Genomic DNA, 13,153 nt, shown 5'->3' on the forward strand with positions numbered 1-13,153 from the left:
GCCAACCAGAGGGCGGGTTGTTTTGTTTTTTGTTGCCTTCGTGTGCCACGTTCAGGCTGGAGATGGGCAAGCTTTCATCAAAACCCCCCAACGGTCCCTGCCACCACGAGTACACTTTGGAGCTCTGATCGAATAAATTCGGCCGTTCCCCTCTCCGGTTAGGTAATGCCACCCCCAAAAGTGTCTCATCCCATCTCAAGAAACATAAGAAAGACAAATACCCTATACAACTCTCTCGCGGAAATTTTCTCTTAAACATCGAGACCGCCCCAATAAGACCGTATTCCGTGCAGCAAGAACTCGTTTGCGGCGAGGGGGGAAAAATAAACCCAAGTACAATAACCGTGCTCAACACCCCTCTCGGTATACCTCACATTATTTCCCGGGATTTCGTCAATAATCAATGACATAATGGCATGTGAGTGGCCAAAGCACCTTTGGGGCCTTCTTGGTCGCCTGGAGAGACATGTGCACCTTGTCCGTCCAATGGCGGTAAAATGAGAGTAGAAGGAACAAAAAAAAGGAGGGAGAAAAAAAAACGCTGTTAGTAGAGCTGAAGGTCTGATACATCGGACTTTGATTTCTACGAGCTGCCCGCTCAACAGACCAGCGGGACTCGTCGGCCTACAGTCACGAGGAGGACGACGACCTCCGTGGGGCTGCACATGTAGCATCCCGCCACGCCGGCGAATCGGGCGACGTCAGCCTCTTCAGTTCCATCCTGGACACGATCGGTCAGAGGAAGCAAAAGGATGAGATTGATATTGAAGACGTCGACGAGGCTGGTATGTTGATGGGTTGACACAATCAGCCAGCCGGAAAAGGCAATTTCGAGTCATTATAACCAAAACAATCAACAGAAAGTCAGTAAATTCGCTAGCTGACCCAAATCGGTCGATAGCGGCCATCAGGAACCACAAGAAATACTTTGCGGGTGACGACCAAGATGGCGACGTCGACGAGCATGGTATGGGGTCTGCCGCAGTCATGCAAGCCCTCAAGATGTTCACCGGGCATGGTGGTCCTGCCGTGGGCGGAGGTGGCGTCTCTGGTACCCACCAGAACGAGTTCATCGGCCTTGCCTTGGGCGAGGCGAGTAAGGTATTCACTGTCCTGTTCTGTTTCCGGTTTTGATTACAGAGACATCAAACTCATCAAATGCTTTGTCATTCACTTTTGCAGCTCTTCGACAAGAAGGCATCCCAAGGTAAAGTCCCAGAGGGTGCATCCAAAGAGTCAGCTCTTATGCAGGCTGGAGAGATGGCGGTGAAGTTCTACATGAAGTCCAGGTCGGATGCTCCGGCCACCGGACCTGGGGGTGCGAGTGGACTCATGGGACTTGCTTCGCAGTTTCTGAAGTGAATCGGGTCACTCTTTGAAAAGTCATGATGTCAGCGCTAGATTGGGATATATTTACCAGATTTGAGTTTGGGAGTGTATTCAGTCGCTACCACGTACATCCCAGCTTCATAAACTTGTCTTTTGTCCATTCGAATATACGCCGTACGCGGTACGGAGTAAACAATTACTTTGCGGCAAACGGCTGTTCAAACTTGTTCACCAGAAGTGGCGATATAGGGGACTTATGAGATGGCATTGGGTCCAGAGTCTGTGATAAGGCGACAGGGATCCTCACTAACTTTGAGCTGGCCGATCATGAGACGTCAGTCTAGTTCAGTTCGGCTGGTGGCGTTTTTAGCAAGAGCCTGTCTCTGCCGGTGATGGTACGGTAGTAGCTTGCCAGCCAACTTTGCGTACGGAGTACCGTTTGCGACTGTGCGTACCTACCTAGCCAAGTAGACAGTATGAAAGATGCTTGTCTAGAAGTTGCATGGATCCCACGGCCTCTGAAGTGCCCGTGTTGTGGGCCTCCAGTACGTACCGGTGATGGCTGCTGGCTTATCGATTAAGCCAAAACTTCAAAAATTTGGGTGGGGTCACAGCGCGCTTCGTAAATACAATCCTCTGTGATTTGTTGAGCGCGGTCGCAAAGTAGATAGGACTCGCGGATCAAGGTGCCGGCAGTAGAAAAACCTTGCACCTCCTACTCTCGTGGCTCCGAAAATGGATATCCTCAAGGTCTTGTCGCGAGGGACCAAGCAGGCGCCAAAAAAGCCAGGCGTCCCTGCAGCAACACTGGCCCAAGCCAACATTCCCTCGGCCGGCGTCGAAACGAACCCACAGCTGTACCACGACAATGTCGGCCCGCCGCCCAAGGGCAAGAAACGGAAGCGAAAGTCGAGGACGCAGGACCATGACCAAGCGGATGACGCCGTAGACGATGATGTCGAGCTGAGCGACTTTGACTTTTTCGCACCGAAAACGCGGAGGGATTCGGACGGTGCAGGCTCTAAGACCAAGGCGGCGGATGTGAAAAAGGCAAAGAAGGACGCGGACGAAGCCGACAAGGCGCGCCCGATCGAGCTGGATGAGTGCAAGAGGATCTTGCGCTCTCACCGTCTCAAGTACACGCTGCTCCCTGTGCAAAAAGCAGCACCGGCAAAGGTCGAAAAGAGCAGCGCGAAAAAGAAGAAGAAGAAGGACAAGGGGGACAAGGTCGACGGTGCTGCGCAGGCCGCGCAAGGCAAGAGCGACAAGCTGCCGGTGTTTCCACAGCCTCTGGTGTCTTTCAGTCAGTTGCGGAGCGCATATCGGATATCCCCCAGGCTGGCCGACAACCTGGCAAAGGGTAGCTACAAGGTCCCGACCGAGGTGCAGCTGGGTGCCTTACCGCTGCTTCTGCAGCCAGGGTTTGCGCTCTCCCATGAAGGCGACGGTGTAGACGATGATGGCAAAGGTGGGGATGGGGAGGCATTGGCTATGCTGCAGGGGGCTTCAGCGGGTGTCGACTTCTTGGCCATTGCGCCTACTGGCAGCGGGAAAACGTTAAGCTTTCTGCTCCCGGCGATCAACGGAGTGCTCAAGCGAAGGGCAGAAAAGGGGGAGACGGGAGGTGACAGCTCAAACGATACAAAACATGCGCTCGAGGCTATCGTGGTAGCCCCAACGAGGGAGCTTGCTAGTCAAATCGCGAACGAGGGCCGCAAGCTTGCGATGGGGACGGGAGTCAGGGTTGTTCTCATGCGCAAGGGTATGAGGGTTGCTGCTGAGGAGGACAGCACCGAGAAGAAGAGTGAAGATCAGGAGGAAGATGTTTTTGAGAGCGAAGATGAAGACTCGTTGTCAGAAGATGACGAAGAGAGAGAAAAGTCCGAAAAGCCATCAAAGAAACCCAACAAGGCACCAATCACCAAGGCCGACATACTGGTCACAACTCCAATGCTTCTCCTGAACTTTCTTTCCAAGGGAACATCAACAACGAAGAAAAGACTACCCAGAGTCCGATCGCTGATACTAGACGAGGCCGACGTTCTCTTGGATCAGCTGTTCAGAGAGCAGACGATGGGCATATGGTCAGCTTGCCGTAACCCGAACCTGCGCGTCTCGTTCTGGTCCGCAACCATGGCGTCCAACATCGAGACACATATCCTAGACAACCTCCGGGCCCAAGCTGACGACGCCCCAGCCCCTCCATTGATCAGGCTGGTCGTCGGCCTCAAGGACACTGCCGTTCCCAACATATCCCACCGTCTGGTCTACACGGCCACAGAGTCCGGCAAGCTCCTCGCTCTCCGCCAGCTGCTCCACCCAGCATCCTTCTCCACCACCACCTCGTCAACCACCACACCCGAGGACGAGACGCCTCTCCGACCCCCCTTCTTAGTATTTGTGCAGACCATCGAGCGAGCCACAGCGCTGCACGAGGAGCTCAAGTACGACATACCCGCCGCGGCAGGCGGCGCCTCGCGCGTCGCCGTCTTGCACTCGTCCATGCCCGAGTCAGCCCGCGCCGCCGTCATCCGCCGCTTCCGTGCCGCCGACGTCTGGGTCCTCATCACTACCGACGTTCTCGCCCGCGGCGTCGACTTTGCCGGCGTCAACGGCGTCGTCAACTATGACGTCCCCGGCTCCGCCGCCGCTTACGTCCACCGGGCGGGCCGCACCGGTCGCGCGGGCCGCAAGGGCGGCATCGCTGTCACGTTCTACACCAAGGAGGACATTCCCTTCGTCAAGAACGTCGCCAACGTCATCGCGCTCAGCGAGCGGCAGGCCGGAGCCGGCGAATCGGCCACCCAGAAGTGGCTACTGGACGCGCTGCCTGACGTCTCAAAGAAGGACAAGAAGGAGTTGCGCGAAAAGGGCGTCGAGTCACGCCGTAGTGTGGCCGCCTCCAAGGGCAAGGCTCGCATCACCTCCAAGAGCGCCTGGGAGAGGCGCAAGGAGAACAACCGGAAGGGTGCCATCGAGGGCAGCAAGAGGAGGAAAATTGCCGCGAGGGATCAGGGTGATGGCAGTGATGATGGCGGGGAGTGGGGTGGGATCGATGATTGAGTTTTCTTGTCCAGACACCCTTGAGATGCAGCATTTTCTGTGGGTTGCAAGCATTCTAAAAGCAAAGCGAGAATTTTCATGCTATATTTCACCAAAACAAAATCATAGCCAAAGACGCATCTCATTTCAGGTGTCAAACATGATTCGTCATTCTTGGGTCTTCATCTATTTGTTCTTTTGAGGCCGTCGAAACAGCGACGATGGGTATCTCTTTTCTATGTTTATGGAGTGCCGTCAGGACCGTCAAATCCGAAAACAACAGGTGAGCTGCACAAAATACAAGGGATGCTTAATTTCGGTAGGATAATGAGATGATATAGGTAGTGTCTGTTATAGGATCGGTAAAGGCATGACGGGATGTGCATTAGTTTCACGAGATTTCATGTGCAGTGGCAACCACCTTTCCGAGCTTCTGATGCTTGCCCACATCCTTGAAGCCCTCGACAAGATCATCCAGCTTAAATTCGCTGGAGACGTGCGGTGGGAAGGCAACACCCATCTTGAGCACGACGACCCTGTCCTCACCGCTGCCGTTCTCGACAGCGCCAAATTTTATGGGCACAGGACCGCCGGCTTGAAGCACATCGGTAGGGTAAGCAACCGTAGCCTTGACAATGGCGGCGGCGACACGACCAATGTAGTCGGCCCAGAAGAGGCTTTGGCTGGCTTCTGGGCTGTGGTCCTTCTTGCCAACGTCCGACGACGAAGGGTCATCGGCTGCTGAGACGACGCCTCGGAGACGGTCGTACAGCGAGTGGTCGGAGCGGCGGACAACACCTCCTCGGTAGGCAACCATTGTCACAGCCAAGACGGCGCGCTCAAGATGTCCCAGGCCCGGAGAGTCGGGGTCTCGAGCCAAAGCATGGTGCATGGCTGCCGATGCGCTGCGCTTCTTTTTCTCGTGCGAGTCGAGATTGGTCCAGAGACTTCGAACAAACAGCTCAGTTAGGCCGAGTGATTCGACCGTGGATGGTCCCAGCTTTTGGCTTGTCAACGTCTCGGGCAGGGCTTCCTCCAGGATCTGGACAAACGTGCTGGCGGCTGATGGTTGAGCGAGAATCGGAGGGGTTTCGCCGCGTCCCAGAAGAGCCAGGGGATTGCTCTCGCGGATGGATTCGGGGAGGACCGTCATCAGGGCGCCCTCGCGGTTGCCGCCACCACAGAATGTGACCCGCTTGATCTTGGGAACCACAGCACATATCCCATCAACAACAGCACAGATGGCATCGAACTGATCCCTGCGGCGAGAAGACATGCCAGATATCTTGCCCTTGTGCTTGTTGTTGAACTCAAGCATCCTCTTGGTCTCTGTAAAGTAGGCGCCCGAGACGAAGTAGGAGCCGACACCGGCAATGGGGTAAGGGTGCACCGGATCGTTGAAGTGAAGCATGCTACCGTAACCACGGAGGCCGCCACCAAAGACGTACATGCAAACACCCGGGCCGTCCTCGGCAACGTCGGCAGCGAGGTCAGGCCAGGTCTTGCACAGGTTGGCAAAGACAGTAGTAAGCTTTTCGTGGTAGCTGGACATCTCTGCCTCCCTGACCTCAACTGGCTCGTTCTTGAGAATGTGGATGACTCGAGCGGCACCGAAAGGCAGACTCTGACCGGCACGAGCAGCGGCGATGCCATAGTGTCTGTTGGGGTTGGTGTCAGAATCGGCAGAGTCGCCTTGGTGAACCTCGGAAGCACGGCGGACAGCGTCATCTGTGTTGAACCAGCTCATTTGCAGACTGCCACCGCCGAGATCGACGCAGAGACCTCGAAATTTGTACGAGCCGGAACGGGCGCCCATGCCACCCAAAAACGTCTCGACACCAGGCTCAGCAATGTGACACTTCAAGTCGGGGCAGGCTGTATGAATGGCTTCGAGCATCTCGCTGGCGTTGGTAGAGCGACGCATGGCCTCGGTGGCAAACATGAACATGTTGGCCTTGGGGACGTTGTGGCCCTCATAGGCGGTTCTACAGAACTTGGCCATGGTCTGCGCAACAAGCTCGATTGTGGCCGGGGGGAAGCGTTCTTCTCCATACATGACCTTGCCCTCCATTAGTGAGTCAAGAAGAGAGATAGGGGCTCGTTCCTGATGAATGCATGGGAGAAGGCGAGCTGAGCCTGGTGAGAGATCCGAGACCGAGAAGCGGATTCCATTGCTGGTGAGGTTAGCCCGATGCTTAGCTACGACGAATGGATTTTCCCAGACTGTTGGTATTGAAGGCTTACCTGCCACAGTCAATGAGTGAGAACAGTTGGTTAGTAGCCTCAGGGTCATACGAGGGCACCTTTTTCAAGATGTTGTCAAGTGTGAGGATTTCAACATGCGACGACGGAGAGCTCGGCTGGGGCTGAGACTGCGCCATTTTGTTGTTTCGTCAGACGAATGAGCGGCAATGTGTTTTGGTTTCTGTCTTGCGGATATGGCAACAAGTCTTGGGCAAGTGCTAAGATGTCCGATTAGAGATATAGCTAATGCAGAGAAAGTAAAGAGAGAGTGTATCGAGAGAAACCCAACAAAGCTGGGTTAATATATATGAATATCCTGGCGAATTAATGTATTGGGAATAGTGAACGAAAGTCTAGAAGTTGGTGATGCTTTTTTTTTTCCAAAAACCAAGGATGAATATGTCGGTGATGTAATGCAGATATTGCGGGCACGCGATCATTTTATGTATAGGCATAGGTAGTCACTTGCGGCTGGCCATAGATCAAACAATTCTCTAGCCTCGAATTTGAACAAAAGAGCAAGAGCCCTTCAAAGACATGGCAGGACGTGACATGAAAGAGTTCGTATGACAAAGCCATAAGAGGTGAATGATGGGAGCCGTCAAATTCTAGGAAAGTGAGTGTCAAAAGATTGGAAAGACGATTAATCATATACAGACAGGGGTACAGCCCACGCTTGCTGCGCAAGACCATTTCATTGTGCGATGTGGGGAAGCCGTCCACAGCTTGTCTTGCACGTGCGCCATGATGATTCAAATACCACAAGTATTCATGATAGACAGGCATAGGTAGTCCATAGGTAGCTACCTAGGTATTTGCCTACAAACCAAGATCAAAGTACCTCGAAATTCTGATGGGTGCTTTGCGAGTTGCCTCATCCCATAACTTGAATCTTTTGGGCGTGCCTTCCTTGGATGCGGCTAGGTCCACGTTGGCAGTGGAGGATCCTTGGATTCAGAAGAGGGGGGGGTAAAGGCTCCCCTCTCAATTTTTTTTTTCTTGCTTGAATTTTATTATCTTGTTCCTTTTCTACCTTCCATTATTTCAACAACACTTCAAAGTGCCCAACTTCATCAAATCTGCCGCCTCTGTTTGGGTAATTCTTACCTTTTTTTCAGTACAGATCATGGACACGCACTTGTGTTGGCTTTGAAAATCGGGTTGATACCGTTGCGTCTGCTTCAAAAGCTATGTCTCCCACCCGAGATCCTTTGACACGGATTAAGCTCCAGAGATTAATTCTCTGCAATAACGACGAGCTGTTGCTCTTATTTATGCGGCAGCTTTCGTTCTGCCCACATTAACAAATCTCTACGTCGTACACATATCACCACCACGGAACTGCCAGCGTCTTGGTTCTAGCCTGCCGCGCGTGTCTTACCATGACGACTTTCCCAGGAGAATCAACAACAGACCTAAATCAGGCAGTGCCAGTGCCGGCTCTGCCAAAATAACCTGGAAAGCCCCAAGTGTCTCCTCTGCCACCAAGGTTAGGAGTTGAGATACACATGGTGCGCCCTGCACTCTCCGCCTGATTTCGCCTCGGGACTTTTCGAAGGATGTTCACGTAGCTTACCTCGTATTGCACCAGCCATCTTGGGGAACACTCAGATAACAGGACACACGGCGAAAGTCCCTTATTTAAATTGACCATGGGATAGTCGCCGAGAATCATGGACTGGACTTGTCCATGATGCTAATACACTCGAGTGGGAGATCCGAGAAAGCGTTTTTTAAGTGCTCTTGAACTAACAAAAACAATGGGTTCAGGGCCATATGGCGAGCCTCATGGACTCAGACAGGACAGCACTGGTCTCGCCCTCGCCAGGCCCAAAGATGATCGAGTATGGGTCTTGATAAGTTATGGTGCCATCGGGCAACACCAGGCCGTTTTTACTCTGTCCCTGATTCTTCGGTCCCCAGAAGTCGACCCTCCGACGTATCGCCAAATTCCACAAAAAGCTCGAGTGAGCAATGCCTGCAATGATCCCCGCCGAGAGCATCACCTCATAGTCGACAAGCGCCTGCTGGTCCCAGCTGAGACTCTGCAAGGTCTCGAGCTCGGGACCCGTGAGCAGGTCCTCTTTGCACACCACGACACCGTTGAAACCTGCCGAGTTCGCCTTGAAGTTGCGAACGTCCGCTTTTGCAGCACCTTGGGCCATGTAAGTGACGGGGATCTGGTTCTGACCGACAAGACGCTCGAAGTAGGTTGCCTGTGTGTCGTAACTTGGCCACTTCATCGATTTGGCATCGGCGTCGGTCCTGATGCGCACTCCGAGAAAGCTTCTGCCTTCGGCAACTTTGCGGGCAACCTCTTCTCCGGTTTGGCCCTTAGGCGGCTTCCTCGGGTCCAGGTCAAGATTGAAGCGCGTTTTCAAGCTGTAAAGGACTGAGCCGGCGGACTGTCGCACGTCATGTCGGGTCCTCAAAAGCTGGCCAAAACTCTTGACAAATTCGGGCGAGTCGTGATCCACACTATACCAAAACGGAGACCACGCCAGTTGGATCTTCAGAGGCTTGCGCTTTCCGTCGTCTTCCTTGGAAATGAGCGTCCTCACCTGCTCCCAAAAGCGATCCAGATTCTCGACAACGGTCGAGCTGATGTTGATCCTGGGCGGTTGCAGCTGGTCGAGCTTGACCTTGACGCCGGTCAGGAGTGAGGGAACGTTGTGCAGACCGTTGATGGAAGGGTACAGCCTCATCTGCGGACAGAACTTGGTAAGGGTTGAGGTGAGGTGGTTGCTGTCGAAGAAGTAGTCCAGGCCCACGCCGCGAAGCGGGCCCTTGGCGTTCGGAATCGCCTCGGCAATGTTGTGCTCTGATCTCCTGACGATTTCTGGTAGGATGAGGCCGCCAGCTGCAACAAAAATGCTTTGTGTCAGCAAAAGGCTGAATGCTATTGATGCCAGACAATCCTCAGGGACGCGATTTACCTCCTATCTCGATGGCGAACCGGATACACTGCAGATGACCGTTCCTCACCGTCCCAACGCCCTCGGGCACAGCATCGCACTGGACTATCCGGTCCGGATTCCAGCTCCTGCCCGCGCACATGTCGGCGATTGGCTGGCCGTCGAAAGCACCACCATATTCCTCATGGCTGAGGAAATCAGAAATGAAAGCTAGCTTTTCGCCCTTGAAAGGGCGGGTGAACCCCTCGAGCTTAGATGTGTCGCCATTGCTTGTCAGGAAGATCAGTAGCTGCACGATGAGAACAAGAGGGACGACGATTTTTGCTATCTGCAGCCAATTTATCGAAGCGGCCAGCATGGTAGTCGGTTGATCAAGGCATAAGGAATGAAAACTGGCCTGTGGTATATTGAGAGAAAACAGAGCGCGCGGAACCCCAAGTCGTGAGACAAAGACTGGCGAAGTCTACCTTTTTGACTAACTCTAGCCCAAGGCCCAAAAGCCTAGCTCCATCTCGATGATTGACAGATCTCAGCATTCTGTACGGGATTTTCCCCAACCCCAGGACCCCTTTTAGTGATGTGAAGCGACGGCGAGAAGCCTCGAACACCATGCGGGCGCCAAAAACAGGCCTAGGCCATCGGTATCTTCCCGCCGGACGGATCGCTCAGCGCGGCTGAGCCATTGCGTGCCGTGATGTGGTGATCTCGAAGGTCGCTGAATAGCTCGTCGAGCGCTACTAAAATTAGTCTTGATTTTAGCTCTCAGCTCCCAATTTCCCAACTTATCAGACAGACCCCTCGGTAGACACAGCTTGACTGACGGACTGCAAGGCAGGTAGATTGCGGAAACGGTACACATGGTATTAGTTCGGGATTTAATTGACATAACTTTCAGCCACGTGGGTCACATAACATGGAGATTGAAACTCTTGAACATGGCGTAAGATACGCCACTGCCCTGACTTTTAAGCCTCACTCGTGTCTTTTGAGACCTTATGAGGTCTGTATTACCGGTAAATCTATCGATAACTGGTACTCGGAATGCTTTTGCTGTGGCTGCTCGACCAGGAACAAGCGAACAGGTCTCGAACAGCTTGCAGCGATACATACTTCATATGTACAGTACAGTATACTCACTCAATGTGCTACAGTATTCGATGTTAATAAATGTCAAACGGTCTTTTTTTTTTCTTTCTTCACTCTCTCGCTAAAAGCCGTTGGGTTTACCCCTGAGCAGCAACAGAGAAGCCACTCAGGGATTTCGTGGGCGCATAAAAAGCCTGCGCCCCCCAGTTACTTCGTACCTCGCAAAAAGACCCGCTTCAGCGCCTGCCGGATCGGATCCTACTGCTTGGCCGGCCGATCATGGGCTGCACCAGTGCACGAGGGCCCGTAACTTTTTTTTATCCATAGCATTTTTATTTTTACAAGATAACCGCCGTTCGAATTCAAACTTCGTATCAGCCAACACGGGTAGACCGCCTTTTTGAATTCCACTCTTGAGAGCCCCGCCTACAAACTACAGTAAACTCTTGTTGATAGCCGATCTGCCCGAGTTTGATACATCGGTGGAACTGTATTCTTCGTATGGTATTATATAGATTGATCAGGATTAGTACATAGTAGACCAAAATGATTTTTTCGCCCTTTATGTGGGGCGGGATTTCTAGTCAGGGCGCTGGCGACTGCTATCGGGGCCTCCATAATAATGGTAACTGGACATACTATGTACTGTAGAGGTCCCATAAAGTGGAAATCCACTCGCAGACCAGACCAGGCCCAGCAAGGTATCATTGCGGCAAGGTCCGGCGGGAAGTGATTTTTTTGAGCTTTGCGAAAGCAAACCACTGCCAACCAACCATTGGTATGGAAGACGGCAGGGAAGTGTCTGTTTCCGTTTACGAATTCTTTTTTTGTTTCTCCTCTCTCTCTCTCTTCCCCGCTTCCCGTTTCGTTGCACGACATGCTCGGGCAGTTCTTGTCCTCTAGGGTAGTCAAGATATGGGTGCGGCGTACAGTGCACGCGTGTGTTTGCCAAGTAGCCCTTTTCGGCACGGCAAGTTGGACGCGCTAATTAGTTTGAGATATCCGGGGCGGGTTGGACGAAGAGGTAGGTTTATGGGCGATTGTCCCAAGGATACCTGGTTCTATATGGTCACTAGTCTAGCATTAGGTTGAGTTCTAGAACTAAGAAACCAGTTTAGATATCTGATCGCTTTCTGTTTTCATCCCAACCCACTCAAGCGAACACCAGCTGCAGGTTCCTATAGGCATCGATATTACATTGCCTATCATGAGCTATATATACGGACTTTCAACACCAATGCGACATGGGCAGCAGAAGCGGGGGCTATTACCAGATTATCGTTGCATCGGCGGCAAGGGACTTGGGGGTCAACAAGGCCTGCAAGGAAAAGCTATTTGCATAAACTGAAAGCTGTGAGGTGATGTGCCCGAGGTTACACTTGACGCACAGTAAGTGGAGACAGTGCAAATAAATCAGTTCTTTTTTCCCCTCTCACTTTCTTTTCTTTCACCAGGTTTGCTCGACGCGTCAAAGACGCGAAAATCCGCAAAACACGTCAAACTCAAGATGTCACCGCAACCAATTAGATTAAGCGCTCTGACGTGCATCAAGAGCTTTCCCAATCCCTAGTCTAGACTCGGTTGTGCACCCAGCCAAAACCAGCTTTCCAAGCATGTAGACATCTCAGCTATGACGTTGGTTTACTCCGTACAAAACAATCTAACCTTTGAACAAGCTCGTTTGATGAGCTGACGGGAAAAAGGAAAGAACAAGCAAAAGAAAGATTCGCTTGATTAGCCCTTACAGGAAAAGCCGTTGTTTTCAAAGTCTAAACAGGTCTGTGTGCTGTCTGTCCCATTTTTTTACCCTGCATTGCTCTCTTTGACTGTCGTATTCTGAGGGGACCAATGATTCATTGGATGGTGGTCCCTGACAATGAAGACAGTCAAAAAAACAAAACAAATGTATACCGAAAAAAACAATAATTCACACGTATCGTTTGTGACGCGACGCGGACGCAAAATTCATCCCGTGTAGGGACGTTTGCTGCTAAATAATTGTGCTGTGACTGCCGTTCATCTTCCAGCCACCGGGCTGCCACAAAGCTTGGGTTTTTTTTTTTTTTGAGATGAGACGGCTCGATGCATGCTCTCGCATGCTCGGCTCGTACCATATTAGGTTAATACGTGTGACGGTGCTAAAAGCATGCAGAGGGATGAATGGCTGTAACCTACCAATAGCAAAAGACACACAGACATAAGCGTGAAGCGATAGGGGTTTGTTGAATCCAGGGTATACACAGACACCCGCGTACTGGTGCATATGAAGGGAAGTGAGGGGTGAGGGGTCACGATATTCAAACCAAAGACTTGGAGCTTGGGGACAAGCTCACAGTTCATCAAGACCAGGGTGATGGTTTTTCGAGCAACGATGCAGACAGGCCCAAGCTTCTCCTTCTTTTCCTCTTTAGCCCTCATGAATAGCAGAGGTAGCTAAGGTGATTACCGTTAGTGTAGAAGCTTGCGAGAAACTCTTTGCAATCTGATCGACGGAACAGAACCTAGAACTAGAACTAGTGCACAATGCTAGGAGGATA

The 13,153-nt window shown here is 52.2% G+C and overlaps 4 protein-coding genes across 4 annotated transcripts; 2 read left to right on the forward strand and 2 right to left on the reverse strand.

The window, feature by feature from the left end:
- Window position 1: 1 nt before the first annotated feature.
- MGG_04522 (uncharacterized protein) lies at window positions 2-1,538 on the forward strand. The gene is made up of 4 exons (XM_003713525.1): window positions 2-418; window positions 606-785; window positions 902-1,101; window positions 1,183-1,538. The coding sequence occupies exons 1-4, from the start codon at window positions 412-414 to the stop codon at window positions 1,360-1,362; spliced, it is 567 nt and encodes a 188-aa protein (XP_003713573.1). The 5' UTR covers window positions 2-411; the 3' UTR covers window positions 1,363-1,538.
- Window positions 1,539-1,945: 407 nt separating this feature from the next.
- MGG_04523 (ATP-dependent RNA helicase ROK1) lies at window positions 1,946-4,792 on the forward strand. Its single transcript, XM_003713526.1, has one exon. The coding sequence runs from the start codon at window positions 2,065-2,067 to the stop codon at window positions 4,390-4,392; it is 2,328 nt and encodes a 775-aa protein (XP_003713574.1). The 5' UTR covers window positions 1,946-2,064; the 3' UTR covers window positions 4,393-4,792.
- MGG_04524 (retrograde regulation protein 2) lies at window positions 4,388-7,244 on the reverse strand. Its single transcript, XM_003713527.1, has 2 exons — window positions 6,616-7,244; window positions 4,388-6,545 (listed from the first exon to the last, which is right to left on the reverse strand). The coding sequence occupies exons 1-2, from the start codon at window positions 6,750-6,752 to the stop codon at window positions 4,763-4,765; spliced, it is 1,920 nt and encodes a 639-aa protein (XP_003713575.1). The 5' UTR covers window positions 6,753-7,244; the 3' UTR covers window positions 4,388-4,762.
- A 1,137-nt stretch (window positions 7,245-8,381) lies between these two features.
- Window positions 8,382-9,888, reverse strand: MGG_04525 (uncharacterized protein; the record flags this gene model as incomplete). Its single annotated transcript, XM_003713528.1, has 2 exons — window positions 8,382-9,475; window positions 9,552-9,888. The coding sequence occupies 2 exons, from the start codon at window positions 9,886-9,888 to the stop codon at window positions 8,382-8,384; spliced, it is 1,431 nt and encodes a 476-aa protein (XP_003713576.1).
- Window positions 9,889-13,153: the final 3,265 nt, after the last annotated feature.

Source organism: Pyricularia oryzae, chromosome 2 (assembly GCF_000002495.2).
Source record: "Pyricularia oryzae 70-15 chromosome 2, whole genome shotgun sequence".
Taxonomy (NCBI): domain Eukaryota; kingdom Fungi; phylum Ascomycota; class Sordariomycetes; order Magnaporthales; family Pyriculariaceae; genus Pyricularia; species Pyricularia oryzae.

Bases quoted from the DNA above. Each gene is read 5' to 3' on its own strand.
- MGG_04524 (XM_003713527.1), bottom strand. From the start codon at position 6,752: ATGGCGCAGTCTCAGCCCCAGCCGAGCTCTCCGTCGTCGCATGTTGAA. The intron at 6,546-6,615 runs GTAAGCCTTCAA...TAACCTCACCAG, and splicing joins TCACTCATTGACTGTGGCAG to CAATGGAATCCGCTTCTCGG.
- MGG_04523 (XM_003713526.1), top strand. From the start codon at position 2,065: ATGGATATCCTCAAGGTCTTGTCGCGAGGGACCAAGCAGGCGCCAAAA.
- MGG_04522 (XM_003713525.1), top strand. The intron at 786-901 runs GTATGTTGATGG...ATCGGTCGATAG, and splicing joins TGAAGACGTCGACGAGGCTG to CGGCCATCAGGAACCACAAG. The intron at 1,102-1,182 runs GTATTCACTGTC...TCACTTTTGCAG, and splicing joins CCTTGGGCGAGGCGAGTAAG to CTCTTCGACAAGAAGGCATC.